Source organism: Vanellus vanellus (assembly GCF_965231255.1).
Source record: "Vanellus vanellus genome assembly, chromosome: Z".
Taxonomy (NCBI): domain Eukaryota; kingdom Metazoa; phylum Chordata; class Aves; order Charadriiformes; family Charadriidae; genus Vanellus; species Vanellus vanellus.
The window spans coordinates 38,181,683-38,206,026 of NC_138908.1; the positions used below are offsets into that span (position 1 = coordinate 38,181,683).

General features: G+C 39.0%; 1 protein-coding gene across 1 annotated transcript in view; it reads left to right on the plus strand.

Moving 5' to 3' along the window:
• The window catches only part of CDC42SE2 (CDC42 small effector 2), an 84,597-nt gene that overhangs the window by 38,853 nt on the left and 21,400 nt on the right, over window positions 1–24,344 (plus strand). The window contains exon 3 of the mRNA XM_082497591.1: window positions 10,506–10,828. Within this exon, the coding sequence (XP_082353717.1) occupies window positions 10,775–10,828 (54 nt within the window). The 5' untranslated portion in view covers window positions 10,506–10,774. The remainder of the gene's footprint in view (window positions 1–10,505; window positions 10,829–24,344) is intronic.

Below are 24,344 nucleotides of genomic sequence, written 5' to 3' on the forward strand. Positions count from 1 at the left end.
AGCACCAAACCTGTCACAGTTCAAGGAGCATCTGGACAACGCTCTTAGTCATATGGTTTAGTTTTAGGTAGTCCTGTGAGGAGCAGGAAGTTGGGCTTGATGATCCTTATGGATCCCTTTCAACTCAAGATACTCTATGTTTCTATGATACTTTTAGGCCTAATGTAAAATATCGTTTACCTCATTATAGATATCAGATGCTTGGTAAGGGATCTCTCAGCCTTGAGAGATGTCCCTGCTTAAGGGGGAGATCAGTGCCGTGCAGCCAGCTGCCATACAGGAGAGTTCAGTGGTCTTGGTGGGACTACAGACATTTAAAGCGTAAAGTGATTGACTTGTAGTCAAACCCTCCGTTGATGTATGTGCATGTGTGCAGCTGTAGCAGTTCTAGTTTTGTCTAGTCTCAGCTCAGGCTGGCACTGTTTAGCTCCTCATAAGGCATGGCCTAGATTCCTTAGTCCCTGTGAAGATAGGGCCTAGTAGAGTTCTTACAGTTTGCACAGTGGGGCTGGCTCCGGTCAGACCTCTTTGTTGGTGATACCTGAACCAAAGCACTGCTCACTCAGAGTGAGTGCATCTGTCACAGACTTTCCAAACAACAAACTTGATCTGCACTTCCAACCAAAAAACTAATCGGCAAATATCTATCACAAAATGAAAATCAGGGATGTTTTTCAAGATTTTGTTTGCAATTGCATTTTATATGTTCTTGCCTTTGATTATGGAGATAACCATTTTATCAGTGTTTTGCAAGAGATATACAAGTGGTCAAGTATTTCTTCCAAAGAGTAAATACTCAAATTGAACTGAATATTAAGGATCGTTTGCAGTGACTCCCAACTTGGGGGAGGGAGAAGGAAAGAGCAATAATTCCTCTTAATTAATGTGCCGTATCTGAATCAAGCTGCAGGCTGAAGGTGGTCCCAAAATAGGATACTGAATTATAGGATTTCCTGTATGAAACAACCTTATGTAGGTGCTGGTGTTACTGCTACTAATGAGCTATGTCTATGTGTGCATTTGTAATGGCTTGGTTTGAACAATTGTAGAGATAAAAAGTATCTCATGAAGTGTCCTCCATTTTTCTCCCCTTTCTAAATCTTCTTCTATTTTGAAAAATGAGTATTCCTTTCAGAAAAAAAAAACCAACCAAACAAACAGGTGCTGTTGACCTGCAAAATGTCATTTCATACTGACTGCAACTCTAATATATGAAATTTTTCTTTACCAGCTGCCCTCAGAAACTTTTTCTGTTTTTGTAATTGTTCTCTTTACTACAGACTAGGTGTCTGAGGTTTGTAGAAGTAAAAGCTTGTTAGCTTTCTGGTTATTTTAATACTTGCTATATATAGCATGATAGCTTTAGTCATAGGAACGAAATACTTTGTGATTGCTACAGTTACTGAATTATAGGTTGTGTGTGTGGCTTCATATGGATGCGTGCATGCACACGCAGTCACGGTATTTGGTAGGCTGCTTTGGTGTGGAAGTGGATAAGAGGGGTTACCTGTGCTGTGGAAGTCCAGGAACTCTCTGCGTACTTTTTACTTAGTAGTTGTATTTCAATTCATTGTTTTCTTTGCAACTGTTTGAGGATTATAGAATTAGGACACTCTTCTGCATTATGGCATATTTAAATTATGATACATGAACCCAACTTCTCTGTTACTACTGCTACGTTTAAACTTTCCTTTCCCTTACGTGACTTGAAATGTCGGGAGGCAGAGAAAGAGAACCATCTCTTGCTGTATGCTGCTAGGTAAAGATGAAACCTGACCCTTCTGTCTGGGCGTGACCTCGTGCTGGTGTTGCACAGTAGCGTGCTAGCAGACCTCTGGCTATTGATGGGAGAAGAGGAAAATGCCAGACAATTTAGCTGATTCCCCCCCTCCATGCTCTGGTCTGAAAACATAGGTAGCTATGGTAAGCACGTTTACATGTACTCATATTTCTGACTAAAGCATTCTTTTTGAGACTTACTTTGTCAGCCTACTGGTGCAGCTCCCTGTGCTTATCTTTAAAGTGACATCTTAACAGGTCCAGTTAGAACTTCACACCTCTCACTGGTTCTAAAACTTCTGTGCGTCCTGGCTGTGCCACATGCCCCAGTAACACACCGCTTTTCCTACCTAACTTGAGTGGTACTGCTTGTATTTCTGCACTGTTTACTGTATGAAGATGGACTTGCTGTGAAATTAACCAAATATTTTAATATACTACTTTGAAGTGTCTAGTTAGGGAAAACTAGCACTGCTGCAGACCGGTCGTAGTCTAATTTAGACATGCATATGTGTGGTTGTTGTGTGAGTGCTGTTTAAATGATCAGCCACTGAAGGTGGTAGAAGTTGAAGCCAGCAATGTGATCTCTATTGAGCTAAAGAGTGGTCATTTGGGAGAATTAACAGGAGTGCTGAACGTACAATAGACTGCACAGTACAATATACTGTACTGCTACCTGGGAAGTGGTACACCTGAGAAGATGGGCTGCATGATGTCATAGGTCTCTGCCTATAATTTCTGTACGTACATATTCCAAACATCCTAAATTCCACTTCCATTCTAGACTTATCCAAGTATCTTTGAAAATGTTATTTGTCTTAATTTTTAGGTTTAAGCAATCTCCCATGTGCATACATGCAGATGTTACATTCTTGCACAGAGTTCAAGTCATCTAAAGCAGCTAATAATACAGAAATTATAAAAAGCCTAGTGAGTAATATAAAGAAATGGTAGGACATTAAATGCTAGTAGATGAAAAATATGCTGTTCTGTCACACTTTGAACAGAAAACTATTGCTGTTTTGTTGCTTGCAAGCTACAGAACTGAAAGCTAAAGGAGAACCGTGCTGCTTGATCTGACGCACTCTTCCTGTGCGTAACATTTCATTGCCACGTGCCAAGGAAGGCTTGAACAGAGGTGATTCATCTGCCTTTTCAAACAGGCAGATGTGCACCCTAGCCAGTGTTACTGGGTGACTGAGTAAATGCGATGCTGCTTTGCTTACTGTAATTGGTCTCATAATTGTTTTGTACTTGAGTGGGAGGTGAGGAAGTGACAACAGTAATCTACTGAAGTGCATTAAAATTACTTTAGATACAATGGCAGACTTCTGTTGCAAGGCTGTCTATCTTACAGTAGTAACTTAAAATCTGCAATAGCGGTGTGCCATGTTGATTATTTTTTTGACACGAAACACTGCACTGGTGAGTGTTTACCTCTGTGAACTCTTGGCAGTTTTTAATGGCCTTTTCTCCCCTTGTTCCCACTTACTGCTTTCATCTGTCCTAAACCTGCCTTGGAAATTGCCTTGGTGTGCTAGTTTTCTGTGGAAAAAGGAATATTATAAATGCTGTGAATAATGCTTTTTACCTATTGTCATACTAAAAAACAGGTAGGGTTGCCTTGAATATCTTGTGTGGTCTGTCATGCGTCATGGGTGGTTTTTGCGCCATAGACTATTCTATTCCTTTTAATGCTATGCTGTTGTTAAAATGATGGGTGCTCTGGACACTGATGTTGAGCATTTCCCATCATTATTTTAGAAGTAATAACGGGGGGCTCTTCAGGGAGGTTTTTGGTTTTGTTGTTTGTTTGTTTGTTTTTTCTTTCCATTCTTTATGGAAAAGGTACCCTGTACAGAGCCTGCCTCAGACCACTAGTTTGGCTTGTTTATTTTTTCCCTCTAACTGGTATTACCTGTTAGAATTAACAAGGAGGCCAGCTGAGAAAACTTCTTTTGTGTTACCTTCAATCAGGCTTGCCATTTAAGAAGATAATCTTATCGACCAATTAGAACTCTGACTAACAGGATTTATGTATTTTATTAATGTGAATGAGCAGGCAAAATGAAATCACATTTCGTAAACTATAGGATTGGATTCTTAAAGGCTTTTTACTTGTTCTTAACTGACCGTTTTTGTAGGTAGGGCAAAATATATTATGCCTAGTCAATATCTTAGGTAGGACAAAACATTTATTTTGTGTTTGTCTTCCTGTTACTTAGTAAATAAATTTGGACCATTATTTTTCTGTTAGTCTTTCTATATTTTACTATAACATTTTTGTAATGCAGAACTATGCTTATGCTTACTTAAAACCACAGCTCTGTGGTTCTAAGAGAAGTAGGTTCTAGTCTGCCTGTATGTGTGGGAAATAACATGGTCTATGTTTCAGAAAACTGCATTGAACCCATGTATATTGAAAGCAATTATTAATTGAAGACAGAGGAAGCTTTGAAATGTTAGTGCTGAGGAAAAGCTTACATGCAGTGTTCAGTCACTGACACAGTATTGCCTGTTAAACTTGATCTTGTTCTGAAAAAATCTATGCTTTTATGTTTCAAACTGGACACAGGGAATTTTAATGGGACCAGTGTAATAATGTCTGTTTCATTTGCTGGTTTTGTGCACAAAGTAATGAGGACTTTTCAAGGGCTGGGCCACTTAGCTGAAATAATTAAATTTGACAGAATGGCTAGAGAGTAAAACTTTAGCAATTGCAGATGGGGGAGCGTTTAAAAAAAGAAAAGAAAAGAAAAGGGCAGGACGCTTGACAAGGATAAAACAAATATTTGAGCTTCACACTATCAAGAAATTTAAAGGCTCTCTGCTTTAAGCTCCCAGCTGGCACTTGCAAACAACATGATTACTGTCACACTGTGTGAGCTGTTCTTTCCTTGACTGAATGCTTTCCTGCCTTCACCTGCCTTACAGCTCCCTCTCATGCTGTCAGTGACCTGGTACGAAAAGCCTAGTATTTCTCCTTATGGACTTGCTGCGGTTCCTTTCCTGTACCTTTATGCTGCCTTCCCATGTATTATCTCAGACAGGTACACTTGTTGCAGGGAAACTTGTGGTGGCTTCCTACAAACTGTAACACAAGCAAAATCTTGAGGTGTTTTGGTTCCAGTGAAATGTGAGATTGTTCCTAAAGCTAGTCTCTATTCTGTTAACAACAGAATTAAGTAAAACACACCACCTTTCTCCTTTAAGTAAGCCAGAAGAGTGCCTTCATCCTATTCTACCATTTTCAATATTCTTTGAAACTTTTAATTCAGAAACAAAGCATTCTCATAATATGTAGTTGTTAGTGGCTCTTAATTTGTGTTGAGCTTGATTTGAAGTACAACCTATTCCTGTGTTGCTTAAGGAAATACAGTAATGAAAACGATATCAGTATAAATAGGGGCAAAAACCCCCACCTAACTCCAAATGACCAATAGTCCCAAAATAAAACCCTATAATAAAATCTGAGAAAGAGCTTTAGTCAAAATGTTCAAAATCATATCATAAAGAAATTAATAAAGTATCTTTTATGAGTCAGGACTCTGCATTCAGGGTTTGAAAATGCACAAGAAAGTCTAACTGAAGCTTTGAAGAAGATTCTTTAATGTCTTGAAAGAAACCCTAAAGCACTTGGGGGAGAGGAGGGCAGAATAGATATGGGAAAGTTATGAGGAAGTGAAAAAGGGATTTCAGCCTTATTCAGCCTATGTTGATGGTGAATGTTGTCCTTTGTCAAGAGTTACTTGCAGCTCAGGTTTCTCAGGATCTGAAAGTGCAAAAGATAATTGGTGCATGAAAAGAAGTGCCAAAGTCCCCAGAAGTGCCTGCCCTGCTAGGAGGGAAGGGAGGAAGACTGCTTCTGCAAGTGCACTGCCCTGGTGAGATAAAATTTCTGATACAAAATTCATGCATGAAGACAACTTTCCCTATAGGCAGTTTTTGTTTAAAACCTCTATTGCTTCTTGTACAGATTGTTTTATTTCAAAAATGGCAAAGGAGTAAAAACTTCTTACTTCCTTTGAGAGCTGGAGAGCATCCTCCAATTGCTATAACTGTAAGTGCATGGAAGTGTGTACCAGCTCAACCTCTTTGTTGGTCTGGACACACTTTAATCCCCTCCCCCCCCTCATTTTTTGCTGCCACTTGACTGTATCTGCTAAGCAGCAAGAGGAAGTAGTATCACTACAACAGAGATTTAAAGTGAAAAATATTAATATATGAAAGAAGTCTTAAAAATACACTCTGAAATTATAATTCTCCACTTACAGCTTGCAGGATTGAAACAAATGATAGCTGTTCAGAGCCTTTAAGGCAAAAAAAGAAGGGTCTTTTATGGAATTATACTTCCATATAAAGAATAATTGTAAATGTCTTTCTTATAAATTACTTGAGACTAAAAAACTACTAGTAGTCCTGGTCATGACTTTGTGCATACATGTGCATGTCATAGTACATCATGTCATGTCATACTATGACATGGCACACTTAGTAATGACTTTGTGCATGCTTCACTTTTTTTTTATACCCCCTCCCCTGCTTCTTCTTAAATACTAGTCTGAGCGTGGAGCAAATCTAGTTAATTTCAGATGTTAACACCTGCACTCTTTTTTCTTTCTCTTCCTGTGGTTTTATTTGCATCATGTAATTGTCAGAGCGTTGTTACCGCACTTCCTGTTTGAAGCCATAGAGAACAGTGTGCAGGCAAAGGATATAGAGGGTTCACCCTTAAAAGGAACTTTATAGATATTTTTTTAAAAACAGCGGGCTGTTCTTAAGCTATATAATTAATAAGTAGCTTTATTCTAACTGACCCTCAACAGCATGCAGCATATTCCTGTTTGGATCAGCTAAGGTAAATAGCCTGCTTTTTGCCAGTAAATGTGAAGAGCTTGGATAGGATATTTAGTTCTTTTTTTACCCTTCTTCCTTTCCTGCTGTTTATTTCTTGCAGAAAAGTTACTACTGCTTTGATAAGAAAAAATGCTGATACTGTAAGAGAATGTGCTTATGCTCCACCCCCACTATCCATTAATGCACTGTTTGCACTTACTGCCTTTATTATGGTATTTAACAATAAGCGGTAGTTTTGCATTAGATCAGCTACTCTGGAGTAAACTTCAGAGTAATGAAAATTACCTTACTGGTTTTCACTTAAAATTTTAAACAATGTATCCTTTTTAATATCTTCATTTCTTCATAGTAATTAAAGAGTACATAAGGTATAAAAGCCTTAACATGTGACAAAGTTGTTCAGCATGATAGTCCTGTATGTTCTTGGAATGTGAGTCATACACTCTAAAATAAGTTGCATTCAGGGTTCAGAAAGTTTCAGTGGGAAAAAGCAAATAGGTGTTGCTCCATTTATCATGCTGATTAACAGAACAGACAGAATAAGTGCCTTGTCTTTTTGACATAAGCTGTATGGTGTTTTGCCATCCTGAGCACCATGAAGAGTAGAGTGTAAAGCGCAAAAAGAAAGAGTGACGGAGCTGTTGTCTTGATTTGTGTTCTTCAGCCTCTGTTGTCCTATTAATCTGGCAAGTCTACACAGATGAATGCAGCAACACTTGTGAACAGCGCCACATTAAATGCCTGATCCTATGACAAAGAGAAGTAGCAGTGAAGTATTGCACGCGCTGGGATCTCATTAGTTGCATCTAGGTTTGGGGTGCTGTCCAGGCTTTGCAGGAACACTTTCTCATGAGATTGCTAGTGGGCCCGATACTAATTACCTGGTTGGTAGCTGTAGGTCAGTATGGTGCTTTTTTCTTTCTTTCTTTTTAATCAATAATTTGTAAAAGAACAGCAGAATTTTACTGTTTCAGCTTGGTCTTTAAACAAGTAACCAGCAGTGTAAGGGAAGTCCTAGTGTGTTGCTGTTGACATCACCTTTTTGCCTGTGGTTTAATTGCTTTTTCTTTCCATTTTGGTGCAGCAGCATACCTGATCATCTTTTATATTAATTGGCCACTGTAAAAATAATTTATTCAGCAGAGTGGGGGTGTATAAAATTCCGGTGCTCTAACAAATATTGCCAAGCTTTTGTTTGCCTTTTAAGAATTGCAGTTACTGGCAGTTTTCTGCAGGCTTACAGATACGTCCTCCCAACGCCATTTTTTTAATGAAAAGACAACAGATCGAAAAACTGCTTGGTACTGATCACAGAACCATGAAATTAAAGGCAAATGTGGCACTATACAGGCTATAGAAGTTAAAAAACATTTTTAAGAATGAACGCATTATCAGAGACTGTTATTGACGATCTCTAGCTTGGCTTTGTCATTCAGCAGCTTTTGATTTAAGGGGGGGAGTCAGTTTCAAAGAGAACTTTGTCCTGCAGGGCACAAGTCCTGTGTGCTGAGAATGGCTGGGTGGGGAAAGTCTCCTGCACCTTTGGGTATTTTGTAACCAGGAAGAGCCTACCTGGCTCACAGGAGCATGCACAAGCCCTTTGGGTTTGTTCTCAGGGCTTCAGCTCAACACAGGCATTTAATGCTGCAGTAAGCTGGAGGAGCATTCCAGCTATGAGTGAGCAAATGAGGAGACTGGTCCACAGAGGAATTTCCCTGCCCTTTCCATGTACATCGGTGTAACAGCAGGATGGAAGTTAACCCTCTGTGAGAACAAGAATTTGATATGTTAAATCTGGACTTTGTCAAAAAAAGATTGTGAGGAAGCAATAATATGAGTGTCAGAATTTCAGGAGCTGCAAATCAGAATATCGGGTCACTCGTGCAGCAAGAGAAGCTCACTGCAGTGTATCAGGTTTGGAAAATAATTGTGTAACATGCAAATTCTGAGATGGTATTTTCTTTTTTCCACTGAGAACAGTATTTTCTTACCAACCTTTTCTGCATTAGTCAAGCTCTTGCTATTTAAAGTTGACCAAACTTTCAGTAACCAGAATAACTCAGAAAAAGATGTAACATTATCTAGTTATGAAGTGAGAAGTTCCTAAGAGTCTCTTAAAGTTATTTTAATTCTTGTATTTCATACTGTTGGTTGATAATTCCCATGTTTTATTGCAGCTTCTTGACACATGCATGGGATTTAGATGATCATCTTTGAGGTGGAAAAAAAATCTTCTCTTAAATAGTGAAAATATTATAGTGAAATATAATATTAGCACTATACTAAGATGTTTTTGGAAGCATCTGACAAAAGAAAGGTCATGTAGAAGGATTTTTTTTTTTCTTGTTTAGGTTTTTTCTTGCCCTCAAGGTGTTCTGTTTGATAAAATTGCTTTGCTCTATATGGTATCAGTGATAGGAAGAGTTAGCAAATATTTTTTTCCCCACTTCCTATTCTGATCTTTAGGCAAGAAATGCCACAAACAGGCATATAAATTTAATTTAAACACTACCGTTAGCTTTTTCAAAGCTAGCAGAGACAAGTACTTTTGCTGGGGTTTTGCTATTTAAGTGGTGCTACTGCAGCATGCATTTATTTCTTGAAGATCCTCGGTCAGTCCCTTAAAAGGTAAAAAGTGGGAAAGCTTCCCAGAGGCTTTGGATGTAGTATGGCAAAGGTACTACTGTATTTCTGTATGTGCGCGTTGCAGCCAACAGTCCTGGAAAGTACCTGGCTAGTACAGCAAGTACTGTACCTGCACAGTACCGTAAGTTTGCATGTATGTAGTAAATGAGGGGGACCTCATTGCTTATGTGCTTGGCATGTAGAGAACTGATCAAGGCAGTAGCTAAGTGAGACTGCTCTACCACAGAATGTGCGTGTATGCACGTATATATATGTAGTTTATGTATCTCCAAATCACTTCATACTTACTTTGAGAAATAGCATACAAATAGTGATGCATAGTTATGCACACATTTCTCTGAATGAAGATGCTGCCATATATAGAATTATTAAGGAATATGCATGTAAAAACTTCTGAATACTCATTATCTCACTTTCTCTGCAAGTAATATTTATGATACATGGCAAGATAAATAACCAGGGTGAAACCTCACAGGAGTTTTTTTGCACTCTTAGTGAAAGAAAGCAGGTTGGAGATTAACCAATAAACTTTATTTTAGCAAAGGAATGGCTGGAATCTGTAGCCTCAGTTGTTCCACGTGAGGAATTTCAGAGGTTTAAGGAAAGAGTTTCAAACTCTACAAGTAAGTCCTATTTTGAAGTCTATTTTGAATAATGTGAAGCAGGAGGGTAGAGAGAATGGAAGGAAAATACTTTGAGTTGACCAAGCCCAGCTATTTTGCAAATTTTGCATATACAGAAATGTATTTATTTGTTTCCTCAACATTTAGGAAAGCACACCTTTGCTTGACAGCTGTGCGACAGGGTTAGAGTTTAATACTATTTAAACCTTGTTCTGTAATGGACTGGGAACGTTTCTGTTGAGAAATATGAAGTGTCAATAAGCACAATTCCCTAAGAAGTTTAAAGGGGTGTATGGGCAATTGTCACTTTCTAAAATGGCATTTGAAAGTTAGAAACAGACCAAACAGAGATGGCTGCCAAAAGATTGGACAGTAGTAGATAGCACCGCATCTAACCAAAGCTGGAATGCAAGTCTCGTATGGATTTCTGGTATATGCCATTTTTGGCAGTCACTGTTGAAATAAGCATGACTTGTTTGCTAGTGTCTCTTTAGTCTGTGGTTCAAGATATTATCAAGAAATCAGTGGTGTGGGTGGCTGTCTGGGAGCATGAGATTCTGTATATTCTTTCTTTTTGATGTAATGTACTTCTGTTTTCAGGTTCACATAACGCTAGGGACCAAAGAAGCATACGTAACATTTCTGTGGTGCTGGGACCAACCTTCTGAAAGAAGACTCTAAAATAACTGTTTGCCTTCAAGTTGTTTGTCCTGGGACTGACTTGTCTTTGGAGAAGAGCCCAACAGAGAGAAGATTTTCACATTGGAACCATTAGATATAAAACTATTTAAAGAACTTGCTACTTGGAGACAAATTTACAGAGGTTGAGTCCTGCTTTTCATCTGTGTTCCCACTTCAGACTGTAAACAATGAGTGAGTTTTGGTTGTGTTTCAACTGCTGTATTGCAGAACAGCCTCAGCCTGTAAGTATGAATATTGGCACTGCTTTGTTTTCATATAATTAACTACATCATTCACATTTTCTGATTTTCTTATGGCTGTTAAAATCAGTGCTGTTTGGCCAAGCTCAGTGAGAATTAAGGAATTAACTAACATCCTGGCTTAGTGGGGGCAAAAAAGTGTCTGGTTTAGGCTGTTGTCAAACAGATATTTTCCTGTCCTTAAGATCAAATCTCTCCGAATTCTTTGGAAGGAGCCTTTATTTGTTTGAATTGAAGAGGAGGGGAAAGGAAGGGAAAAGATGAGGAGGACCTAAACTATCATTCTGAAATAAGTCATTTTTGAGTGGAGATCTGCAAATGTCCTGACTTTTGTATTGCTTAAGGCCTGCCCTCAGGTGTGACTGGACAATGATGAAGAAAGGAAATGATTCTGCTAAAAAGTCCAGAATGAAATCCAGTCCTTCTCCACCTTAATTTAATCAAGGATTTCAGCCTTAATGGTTTTGTTAATTTTTAGATTAAACCTTAGGAGAGTGAAGTGATGTACTCATACTGTAAATACTTTTTTTTTAAAAAATAGAAGTTGGAATGGCTGTTGTGTGAAAGAGTACGTAGCAAACAGTTGGATAAAAGAACATTTCAAAGCATACATAAGGCAGACAAAGTACAGAAATATTCTTGGGTTTCATATACTCATATACATATAAAGTACCTTTAGAGTGTGTTCCTGAGTCCAGTGCTGTTGGGAGAAAGTCTGCCTGCATGAAGGTGGAATTAACCAGGAATATGGTTAGCACTGTGAGAAAAATCATTGTATAGCATGGCATCCAGATCAAGCTAAATGAATATATAGAAAGGACAGCCATCTTGCAAATATGTGGAAAAGACCCCCATTACTACTAAAGGATATGTTGAAATTACATTGACCAAGACAATCCCAGAGTGAATAGTACAAACGCACATTAGTATGTTCAGATGATAATATTTGGCTTTAGGGAAGCCAAAGGATTAAAAAAGCAATCTAATGTTAGGGGTTGTCATTGCATAAAGCCTGAATGCTAGACTAATCCTTGGGTGGCAACATAAATATTAAAGTGTTACCATTAACATTTCTAACAAATGAATACAACTTTGTCTCACTCTTAGTCAAGTTGTTGGAGATCAACTTTGAGATACTAACATGGGAAGCCGCAATCCTCTCCTGTTGCTTGAACACGATGCGGTCCTTTAAAATGCTTCCTGCATCCATATATAGCAAAAGTTATTTGCCTAGTTTTTGGAACATACATTTCAGTTAAAATAAGGTATGACTGTTAAAAACCTTTGAGATAGAAAATGGCATATTCTGTTTGTTTACAAGAATCCTGAGGCTCAGTCCTTATAAAATCTTGACTTAAGCTTTATGATACAGTTATTGCCCAAGAAATGCATGGTATGTTAATACAGCATGTAGTGATCTGTGGGTCATGACTTATGGAAAGGGTGGAGATTGTACTTCAAAAGTGGAGAAAAGGGAAACAACCCATTTTTGTATGTTTCTGCTGATCCGGTGGTGCGCATTTGCTTAGAAAATTAAAACCATTCTTATGCTTAAGGTAGAAATAGCACATTGCTGAGCATTGACCTAGTTCCTGAAATCTGCCTTTCAAATGTTGTAGGAGCCTTGCTCGTTATGAAGTGCCAAAATTCTTCAGGACACATCTCGGATAAAAAGAGTTGTGGGCCCTTTTTGGCATGCTTGACAATAAGCGCTTAGTTGTCTTTCCCCTGCAGTTACTCAGCTCATTTTTTTGTGTTGTGTTGTACAGCAGTTTTTCTGCCATGCACAGTTAGAGTAAGTGGAGTATTTAATCAGATACATATACATCTGAGTAAGTGCAGGAAAGTTTGTTTTTTTTTTTCTCTCTGACATGTAGCGAAGCGTATACTGTCAGTGTGAGCAAACTGATGAACCAGACAAGTGGTATGGAAGCAGTTTCTCTCTGTCTCTGCAGGTGTTGTGTGGTTGCATGTTTGGGACACTGACATGCTGAAAAACATGCTAGTTTTAGCCCCAAAGTACTGGTACTTACTGTGCTGTTGTATCAAAAAACAGGTGAAACACACTAATTTGTGTAAAAGCTACTTGTCTGTCCCCTGCTGTGCATTCAATCTGTCAGTTTAGTCCAGTTTCTCAGGAGAAATGCTTCGTCTGCCCAGTTTCATCTTTCATGTGCCTTCTTTCATTTTACCTCCTGCATCTTAACTTCTTCATGGCCTGACTAACTGTCCCAGCCACCACTTTCATGTTCAGCAACACTAACAACCTCTCAGAATAGACCATGAAAGCAGGAAGTTACTTAATTTGCTACTTGTTCTGATCAGTGCTTAAAATGCTCCTTTTGTTTTTAAATTAATGATATCTGAAACATTATATTTTTTTTTTCTCATTATCTTTGTCAGGTGCTGATATCTGGGACACCTTTAATGTCATGGATAGTGACATAAATTTTAAGCCTCTTCATTGGACAAAAAAACCCCACAGAACTTAGAGTAGTTGCATGTTTCTTTGATATTTATAGCTTCCATTGAGCCAAGGAGTTTTCCTCCCTTCTTGAAGTCCGGGATGCAGGAACTATGTCTTTCTTCTGGCAAAATTCTAGTGTATTATATTAGGAATCTTCAGTATGGCATGTCTGTTCTTTGCAGCTATAGTGCACTTAAAATGAAAAATGCATACGTGCACTGAGTCCTTTCAGTCAATTGTATAGAAGACTATTATTCACACTGTACGTAAAAGCAGGTTATTGCCAATACTCTATATGCCTTCCAGACTTGCATACTGGTGCTTTCTAGTGCATTTTCATGGATTTGAACCATATCTTTTTAGATAAGATTTGCAAACTTTAAAGCATTAAGGACACATTACTTACCTAATTTCACTACCATTACTTCCCTAATAGCATACCCCAGAGCAGAACAATAACAATGTTGCAGTTATATATTACGGCACTTTAGGAGGTTTCTTAATTAAAAGATGATATTCAAGTATTACAGTCACCTTTTATTGAAATGTGTCACAGCACAGCTTTTTGTCTTTTGTCAGTGCTAAATGGATGCACTATGTTGCTGTGAAATAAAACATAGGTTTCTTAGAAAGCAGTATTCTACTCTCTAATGTTACTTTGATTGCTAAATATCTCACTTGGTGTTTCCAAGACTGCAGTACTCACACTATCATGGAAGAGGCATGTTTGAACATGGGTCTTGGTGCTTCTCTGAAATAGAGTGATAAATGAAGAAATTACATATGTAAAGAAACAAAACTAAATATTGATACAGTTGAAGGAACCATATTCCTGAATGGTGGCTTAACTCTTGATTCTTAATAGCCTGAGGTGTTTACCACAGTAGAATGCAAACAAAAGCCAAGGGAAGGTGTTCTCATATCAAGTCCTAGTTTTCTTTTGTCAGATTTGGATTGATAATGTATTTTACCACAATGAAGACTTCAGACAACTAGTTGCATTCACACCTGTTTTCACAATACCAAGGAGGTGATATTAATCTCTTAATAACTATGTTCAGGTTTTCTTGGTTGTTTGAATAGCCTGAATTCAGTCTCTTATGATCTGACCCAAACATTTTTTTATTTTGAGAAGAGTAGCACTTTCTGTGATTTCACCAGGTTTCTTACATCTCCCACTGCTACCCTTTGCGGGTTCTGTAATCTGATCTTGCACTTCCCAGTGACGATATGAGTCTTTCTTCCCTTGCTTCCTATGTGCTATCATCCCATCCACTGTTATGTTTCAGTAAACTCTGCCAAATTCCCACGATCAGATGCACTGCTTGGTAACAGAAGTTTAGAGAGCCGTCTATCTTGCAGGTTTTCAGGGAACATGTCCATGTGGTTTTTTTTCTTAGGCTGACCTTGTCACCTACACCAGGAATCTGTTATTTTCCTCCACCTCTATTTTTTTTTTTTTTTAATGTTCTGTCCATTTTTAACTTGCAAAGTTAATTTTTGGTCTAAGAAGCCTTTGGTCATGATCTGGTGCACTCCCACCTGGTTTGAGCCACCACCCAGAACAGCTGAGCTCTTCAGTTTCTTTTGACCTTGAAGTAAAATTATAAAAGAATAAACTGTGCTCTCCTCCTTCTTGCTCCAAGCTTCCTTCTCTAGTTAATTAGTTTCTGTTTTGTTGCTTCTCTCTTGTTTAGATGATTTCCATTTTGTGTTTTGTCAAAGGGCTATTATGGTTTTGCTGCATGCTATGCCATAAAAGTTTAAAGTGGTTTAGAAAGTGAACTCTCCTTCCTGTCTTTTTTGATATATGAAAGAAGACTGACAGATCTGTATTTAGAGTGGGGAGACCCATCTTAAAATACAGGCAGAAAAAACCATGCACCCGCTGCTGTATTTATCAACTGAACTCCGGTTACTTAAGGAAATTAAACCACTGATGGATATTGTCAGCTCTAGCTTTTTTTCTCGAGAAGGAGTCATACATATAGCTAAGGATACATCTATCACCACAGCTCTTAAAAACGTGAACACACACACACACAGAAAGAAGCATTCAGAATGCATAACAAATGCAGAATAAATCACCCTCAGTAGGCATGCACAGTAAATCATGTGTTCGCTACTGAAGAAGCACTGGGCGAGGCCCCCCTTCACTACTGTAGTGCTGCGCAAGCACAGCTTTTAGGTCAAAATGACTAAAACCCTGGATCTCTTATTCATTAAATTTGATCAGCCTACCACGTTCAGGAAGACTATGAAAGACTCAAGTGTAAAAGGTGAGAGCCCTCAGATTTCAGAATTGTCATACTGAGTTGCATATTGAGCTGCCAGTTTGGATGTTTCAAATTCCTTCTGCTTCCTATTGAGTGCTGCTGTAGAAGTAGCCTGAGGGAACACCTTATCAAAGGGGGCAGAGTTAAATAAGCAGCAAAATGCTTGGCTTTTATTTCTCAAACCTGATCTGTTTCTGCTGCTTTCAGCCGGATAGAGCTGCTTTAGATTTTTCTTTTACCTTTAAATTAGCCCCCCCATCTTAAAATATCTGTTGTGATGTTCAAGTATTCAAAAGTTTAGAAAGAAAAGGAAAAAAGGCAGTATTTTGTGTATATGTATGAATACCTGACTGAAAATTATATGAATATTTTGCAATTCTTTATTACGGCTGTGAAATTTTTAGGAGCTCTTAGTTCTGTAATGGTGCTATTTATTTAATATAATAATAATTGATGGGATGGAAAATAGCTCTTTGGGAGGTGGAAACAAGAATTGTGTCAGCTTTCTGTTGATGAGAATGTGTCTTGCTATTACCAACATAGCTGAAGAAGGATGTAATACACTTTTAATATCTACAGGCTCTACAGGGCTCAGACTTTCTGCTTAAAACATGGGGAGGCAATAGATTGTACTCTTTGTTGATCTGGACACCAGTGTTAGAGCCCTTGAATCACTTGTTTCTTTTGAATCTCCAGGCTTCTCAGGGAGAACGCATCTTCAAGAGCAAAACCCAGTATGAGTCACTGACAAAAGGACCTGCCAAAAGAAATAGTTGACACTGCCTAGCAAAAGTTGATAGTTTTGCAGCCACCCTTGGAGATTGTGCAGAAGCATTTCTGAAATTAACAAATAAAATGCAATTTTTGTAAATTTTTAATGGAAGTTGAAGCTGCAAAGCCCCGATATTTTTGGTGTGCCTTAATTTTAATGCTTGGCAGTTCAGCTATGTTTCCCCTGTTCTGCTTTTCCTGTTGGAGCAGAGGACATGAGCAAGCATGTAGGTTTAGGGTCATTTCTACTTGCCAACAGCTAGAGGCAGAGGTAGGTTGGACGTAGTCTGAGATGTGCACTTTCAATGACTCCATATGGAAGTATGCTTTGTGTTACTGAATAGAGAAGTCAAGTCGTTGCCCTGAAGATAAGTTCAAGCTTTTACCTTTAACTGGTTTTGATACGAAAGGGAGTATCGAGTAGAAGCTTCCTCTGCTGCTGTCTTACAATAAAAATACAGTAACTTTTCTGTAATGGATCTGAAGTTGTTCTGTTGGATATAATTCTTAAGAACAATATGCAACTCACAAAACACGCATTTTTAAATGGCTAATTTAAAGATCTCTGCCTGAACTTAACATTCCCAACATTAACATTTCACAATGATGAACGTTTTCCTTTTTCAGACTGTTCCTCAAACCTTTGGTTCTGCAGTTTCTGTCATGACTTTTACTTATGGGTGAGACATGCATGATGTCGAAGTTCCTGGAGAATTATATTATAGCTATTCTTTATGTATTCTCAGAGATCCTGAAATAAGGTACCCATTAAGCCATAGACTTTAATACATAATCGCCTGCAATGATTTTCTCACTTTCATCTTCAGAGTGGCTTAGCTGATCACTCTAAAATGCTGACTTCTGTTATTCTGGGTTCGTATCCTGCCACATAGTGAGAAGAATGGAGGAGTGGAACTTGGGCAGAAAAACTGAAACTCTGCACTCTGGTGCAGACTCAGGGAAGTAATACCTCTCTGAACCCCCTCTGTTTTACTTTTGTTTTTCAAATAACTTTAGAGGGTGTTCTAGCTACTTGGGTGTACCCTCAAGGGAGCTGTCATTTACTGTATCTGAGGAGAGATACCATCTCTCTTCCTGTTTTCTCCCTCCAATAAATGTGTGACACTGAGTAGTTTGTTGGCATGTCACGCTGTGAGAGTGACCTGACATCAAAAGGGAGAAGCTTGCATGGAATTTTTTTAAATAGTTTTAAGCTACATTATCTCTCTTCTTCCAATTGTAAATTCAATTAATTCTGTCTCAGAAAATAGTGTGGGTTTATAATGTGTTGTCTTCAGCAGGCCCAGGGTCTTCATAATTGTTTTTCTTGCTTGTGGTATGACTGTTTTTCAACGTGAATGTAACTACTCTTTGTGTTCTGCTGGTGGTTTATCATAAAGGACTACCTAGACATAGTTTGTGTGCTTTGGTACTGAGATTCTCTCAAACCAGAATATTTTAATGTTACTTTATCTTTGGCAGGTCTGCATTACAGTTTTGGTTTTTCAAACATGCACAAGATGTTTTCAAGTTGGTATGTGGCTGCCTTATCTACAGAGATTGAGAAATAAATGGGAACCAAATTGTGGTTTGTCTTCTAAGTTTGCCCAGACCAGCACTACTTTGCTGGCATAGCGTGTCATGTCAGGCTCTACTGCTCTAGCATGGTGGTTTTGGCCAGCTGGAGCTCTCCACCTCTGCCGCAGAGGTACAGCACTCACCTCATCACAGTGCACAGTGGGGAATACTGTTGCTTATCAGAGTCTGTCTTCCCTCTATTTTACGTCCGTCTCTCTGGGGTGATGTGGTGCAGCACAGACCTTTGTAGTTTCACTTTGTTAAAAGAAATTGTGACCCTTTAAATTTTTCTACTTAAATACCAAAAACATTTCTGGTGGGCAGTGACTGTGGTGACAGTTCAGCACAGGTGAATGCTCTGGAAATTTGTGGCACTCTTATTCTGGCCTCAGACTGCTTTAAGCATGGGTTAACGTCTTGCCTCAATTGAGACTCCAAATTTATGCTGCTGATTTTGAGTTCTGTTGTCTTGCAGCTCAGGCCTGACACATTTGAGAGGTCAGCATTGATATCTTTGTTTTACAGCTGGAAGATGTCAGGGAGGTTGCTTGGGGAGTTGCATGGTAGTCACATTGTGTTGGTGGCTTCAGAGCCTCTGACCTTAAATGACGACAGAACAGAAAAATTGTCTGGGGCATATAGGATGGTGTGGTGGGTAGAGAAAAGTGAAACAGATTGGAATGAAATGGAGGAAAAGACTTCAACAGGATTGATTAATAGATGTTCATTGGGGGTTACACCAGAATGACAGAATTTTAGAGGTGATGTCACATCAAGGTTTTAAAAAAGACCGTTGTATAAACTGTAGTTACTAATCTTTACTTTATTCTGTATATTTGCATAAAACTTGCCTTTTTGGGTGCTTTATCAGTTTTGAGAACTGAAAAACTGATGCTATCAGGAATTAAATTATCTAAAGAAAGCACACTTAGCTATGTTCAACTGGGAACTAAAGTTGTGTGTCAAGGGAGTGTATTTATAAAAGGAAATTACTCTTATGACTCATCAAGTTCCTCTAAACATAGGGGGCTTCTAAGTGAAATCTACTTCAGGTGGATTTCTTGAAAGACTTGAGTAAAATTAATATAGAACAACATGTTATTTAACTCTGTTTGGACAAATACTACTAAAAATACAGCTTGCTGTACTCGAGTTACTTAAAAACCATTTTAATTCCTAGGGTCAAAGATGATGGTTAAATAGTAGATTACTGTTAAAATGGGGCAATAAATCCTGCTAGGCACATATTCCAAACAAATCTGCTAGGATATGCAAACACACACATATATGTATGTAACATGTATGTAACATACTGGATTGCTTGGTTTTGTGGTAGCAGCTTGGCATTGCTGAACTTGTAAAAAGAAGAAATGCAAACACAAGCATAGGCATGCTGATCTACAGAATTGCAGGCAAAAGAGCCTACAGGGCCTTTTATTCTCTATGGGAAAATATCAAATGTGTATTTTCTTTTTTTAACATTAGAATTAACTTGTGACAATGAAATGCCTCTTCAGTTTGTAAGGCACAGAAAGGAAGATTTAGGGGAGGAAAGAAAAAAATGCAATGTGTGTAGTTTAGAGAATAAAGAAACAGGACTTATATGTGAGAGAAGAACTGAGGCTACTTAATTATTGCTTTTAAAAACTATTTTAAAACTTGTCAAAGACTTCTAAGCCTGTTATACTATGTGGATATTGCATTTCTGTAAACTAACCATGAAGACAGTGCAAATCTGTAAAACCACTGTGCAACCACTGGTAGGCTGCTATCAGTGGGAATAATAAGGGAGAAGAGGCAGTTAAAGTGGCAGTGGTGAAAGCAGCGTGGATGAAACTGACTGCTGGATGACTACAAAGGATCTAATCAGAGACTCTTTGTATGGCCCTACTCCTAAAGAAATAAAACATGCACCTATCTTAAGCCAGTGAGATTCAGATGCTCTTTTTAATTCGGGAATAAAATGCCGACATTTCCATTACAAAAGGAGAGTAATGTTCCTACACAGAGAAGATAATCAAAAGGAAAGTTACACATTTTTTAATACATACACACTGAGATTAAAATCTGGCAAGAAACTGACTAACCTGAAGATGTATGTGTGTTAGCTGATTTAGTGGTTAAAGAACTGAAGGTTGTGGGGTTTTCTGCAGGCTGCAACACTTACTGTTTTTCTGCATAGCAAAAGCATACAAACTAGTTCCTGGTTTCTCAGATTTGTGAAGTATGTTTTGGACAGTGGGTTGTATTTTGGTGTCTGGGGGTTGGGGTTTTTTTTATGTGTGTAGGGAATGATCTGCCAAATTACAGCAAAAAACAACTGCCAGCATACTTTTCTGAGTACCTGTCTGGGATTCTGCTGACTGTGCTGAGATCCTCTGAGGAAAGGCGCCAACAAATAATGAAAATACAAAACTCTTAGATGTTTAGCAGTAGGTTTTTGTGGGGTGTATGTATAAGCATAATGATTTATTTTTAAGGCAGCACAGTTTAAAAGTTAAGGCAAAAACTTATTCTAGCTAGGTATTAAACCAGATTACGTTAATTATAGTTAATTATAATTACTTACATATCTTTTTTAGACTGAACTACTTACTTGATCACAGAATCACAGAATCTCGTAGATTGGAAAAGACCTGTAAGATCATTTAGTTCAATCATTAACCTAACACTGACAAGCCCACCACTAAACCATGTCCCTAAGCGGTATACCTACACAATCCTTAAAATACCTCCAGGGATGGGGACTCCACCACTGCCCTGGGTAACGCATTCCAATGCCTGATGACTTTTTCAGTAGAGAAATTCTTCCTAATATCCAATCTAAACTTCCCTTGGCGCAACTTGAAGCCATTTCCTCTTGTTCTGTCACCTGTTATGTGACAGAATAGGTCAGGTCCCACCTCTGCAACCTCCTTTCAGATAGTTGTAGAGAGCAATAAGGTCTCCCTTGAGCCTCCTTTTCTCCAGAATAAACAACCCCAGTTCCCTCAGCCAGACCTCATAAGACATATACTCCGGACCCCTCACTAGTTTTGTTGCCCTTCTTTGGACACGCTCCAACACCTCACGGAATCATGGAATTTTCAGAGTTGGAAAGGACCTCTAGAGATCGTCTAGTCCAACTCCCCTGCCAAAGCAGGTTTGCCTAGAGCACATTACTCAGGACTGCATCCAGGAGGGTCTTGAAAATCTCCAGAGAAGGGGACTCCACAACCTCCCTGGGCAGCCTGTTCCAGTGCTCTGTCACCCTCACCGTAAAGAAGTTTTTCCCTGTATTTGAACGGAACTTCCTATGTTCTAACTTGTGCCCATTACCCCTCGTCCTGTTACTGGGAACCATTGAAAAGAGCCTGGCTCCATCCTCCTTCAACCCACCCTTTAGATACTTGTACGCCATAATAAGGTCTCCCCTCAGCCTTCTCTTCTCCAGGCTAAAGAGTCCCAGCTCTCTCAGCCTTTCCTCATAAGGGAGATGCTCCAATCCCTTAATCATCTTAGTTGCCCTTCGCTGGACTCGCTCCAGCAGTTCCCTGTCCCTCTTGAACTGGGGAGCCCAAAACTGTACACAGTATTCCAGTTGTGGCCTCACCAGTGCCGAGTAGAGGGGGAGAATGACCTCCCTCGACCTACTGGCCACACTCTTCCCTATGCAGCCCAGGATTCCATTGGCCTTTTTGGCAACAAGGGCACATTGCTGGGTCATGGATAATTTACTGTCTACCAGGACCCCCATATCCTTCTCCTCAGAGCTACTTCCCAGCAGGTCCGCCCCTAACCTATACTGGTGCTTTGCATTCCTCCCCAGGTGCAGGACCTTGCACTTGCTTTTGTTGAACCTCATTAGGTTTTTCTCTGCCCAGCTCTCCAGCCTGTCCAGGTCATGCTGGATGGCAGCACGGTCCTCTGGGGTGTCAGCCACCCCACCCAGTTTGGTATCATCAGTGAACTTGCTGAGGATACACTCTGTCCCCTCATCCAGGTCATTAATGAATATATTAAACGAAATTGGACCAAGTATTGACCCCTGGAGGACACCACTGGTTACAGGCCTCCAACTAGACTCTGTGCTGCAATTTCCTTCTTGTACTGAGGGGCCCAAAACTGAACACAGTACTCAAGATGCAGCCTCACCAGTGCCAGGTGCAGGGGTAAAATCACTTCCCTGGTCCTACTGGCTACGCTATTCCTGATACAGGCCAGGATGCTATTGGCCTTCTTGGTCATTGAATTGATGTTCATTGTAAACAGCTTTTCTATATCTAAAGAGGTTATAATACAAGAGGAGTTTCAGAATTGTGTAATGCTTGTGTGAAATAACTGCTTTGTAACATTTACCATAATATTTAACAAATGTGAGCGCGTCTTGATCATTCTTTGAAGACAGTAAAATTAGTCGCCTTGTATGCTGCTGGTAGCTTGCTTCATGTCAGCAAAATGACATTCTGTAATATCTTTCTCTTGCTTGCTCTATGAACTTGACACCAGCGTAAATACTAATTTCTATTTAGTCAGAGTGAACAGAAGTGTTTACATCAGTCTGAACTATCTCTACTTTGTGTAATAGGAAAAGTGATCAGGTACTCTACAGTACCTGACATTATGTAACAACTTATGTAATTTAGCATTCCAAAATTAGTCAGGTCGCATTACCACCCAATGAAAAGGAAAGAAAAATGATAAAGGGAATGAGAAGATTTTATCTGGTTTTGATGTCCTTGTATTTTTTATCTAAAATGACAGACAAAACTTTCCCTTTGAAGCATGCTTTGAAATACAACTTGAAAACCTGTTTTGCCATGAAGTTGTTTGTTGAGCAATAAAATGTACATCAAGTGATCAACTCTTACAAGTGCTTTTGAAAATAAGTAAAACTTCCAGTTGCCAGGTCTACAAACTCACTCTGGGTTCAGAAAGTCAAGCTAAAGCTTTTCCCCACACTGGTACAGTAAGTTTTCCGAAAGTAATCCCTTTGCTTCAGCTCACTGGAATTCAGTAAATAATTGTTTATGGCAAGAAGGAATAGAATTCAACTTAGGCTCTTAGCAATGTTGGCTCTGCAGGCATTGCAGGGGTGAATATCACTGACAATGCATTTTTTTATGACCAAACATAGCAAACACTTAGGTTTGCAATGCGTAAGACAAGAAATGCTGCAGGATGCTCTGACTGTGGTGTGGTTCATACTGCTACTGTTCCCCAGGTAAACAGCTACACCTAACAGGTTGTGTTTTATGCAAGTTTACTTGGTTTAGTTTCTTAAACAAAAATGAACTGTAACTGTACAATTTCAGAACACAGAAGTGTGATCTGAAAATGAAGCCTGCAGAGAAACAATTGGAAAGGGCAAAAAGTTTGGTGTTTCTCAATATTTTTTTTGCTTAGTGATCCAGAAGAGGGAATGTGTCTTAATGATGCATGCGTCTTTCTGCTGTCTGACTTTTTTTAGCTTTGCAGCTGGAAAACAAAACATCTTTGTGCTGTTCTTAGTGGAGAAATTTGTTAGCCCTTGAGTTTTGAAGACTATTAGATTCGTAAAGTGCACTTAAAGTGTTTCTGCATTTTCAGTATAATATGTTAAAATTAGCACTTTAAAGCTTAAGAAATTACATCATTCTAGACAATTTTAAATGAGAGAACGAGGTCATGTCTGAAGCTGTCGTGTTTGGCTTTGCATAAAAGCATAAACCAAGAATATACTACTTTTATGAAGACAACCTTTTTAAGCCTCTGAAGAGTTATAGCAATTCCGTTTTTTTCAGGAGGGACTTTAATGTAGCTGCTACGGATGATTTAGGACAAAGAAAGGTGAGGGAATAGCCAGAAGGTTAAAGTGCCAGGATTTCTTGATGCTACTCTATTGTCTTCTAGCTATGCAGCCTTTGGGATCCATTATCAAGCTACCTTGTAAATCAGTTGTTCTTTCCAGTAAGAAAAACCAGCAACATTTGGGTAAAATTCCTGCCTGCATGGCTGTCGAATGACAAAGGTGATCGATACCTTTAGGGGACCAGAACGCTGGTTACTATAACAGAGAAGAGCAAGGAGCAGAGGCAGGAGGGCTCCTGAGAAGTGACTATGGTGGACTGTAAGTGCCAGTCACCTGAAACAATGACATTTCTCTGGCTGTCTGTGCCTGCATGTGTGTTCATTCCAGCAGGCAGTGAAGAAAGGGATGTGGAGAAGACACAGGAGGGACAGCAGGACCACCACAGCCTTCTGATTTTTCAAAAATATTTCTAATGTGCTATTTCCCGACATCTGAAGTGAAAGGTTAAAGAAGCTCTGAGAAGCTCTCTGCAGGGTAACTATAAAGTAACAACTGGTGTTTTACTAATTCTGTGGTAGACAACTCAGATTCTGCCTATTAAAAGTGAGACCTTTTATGTTGATGCATCTCTTGTTC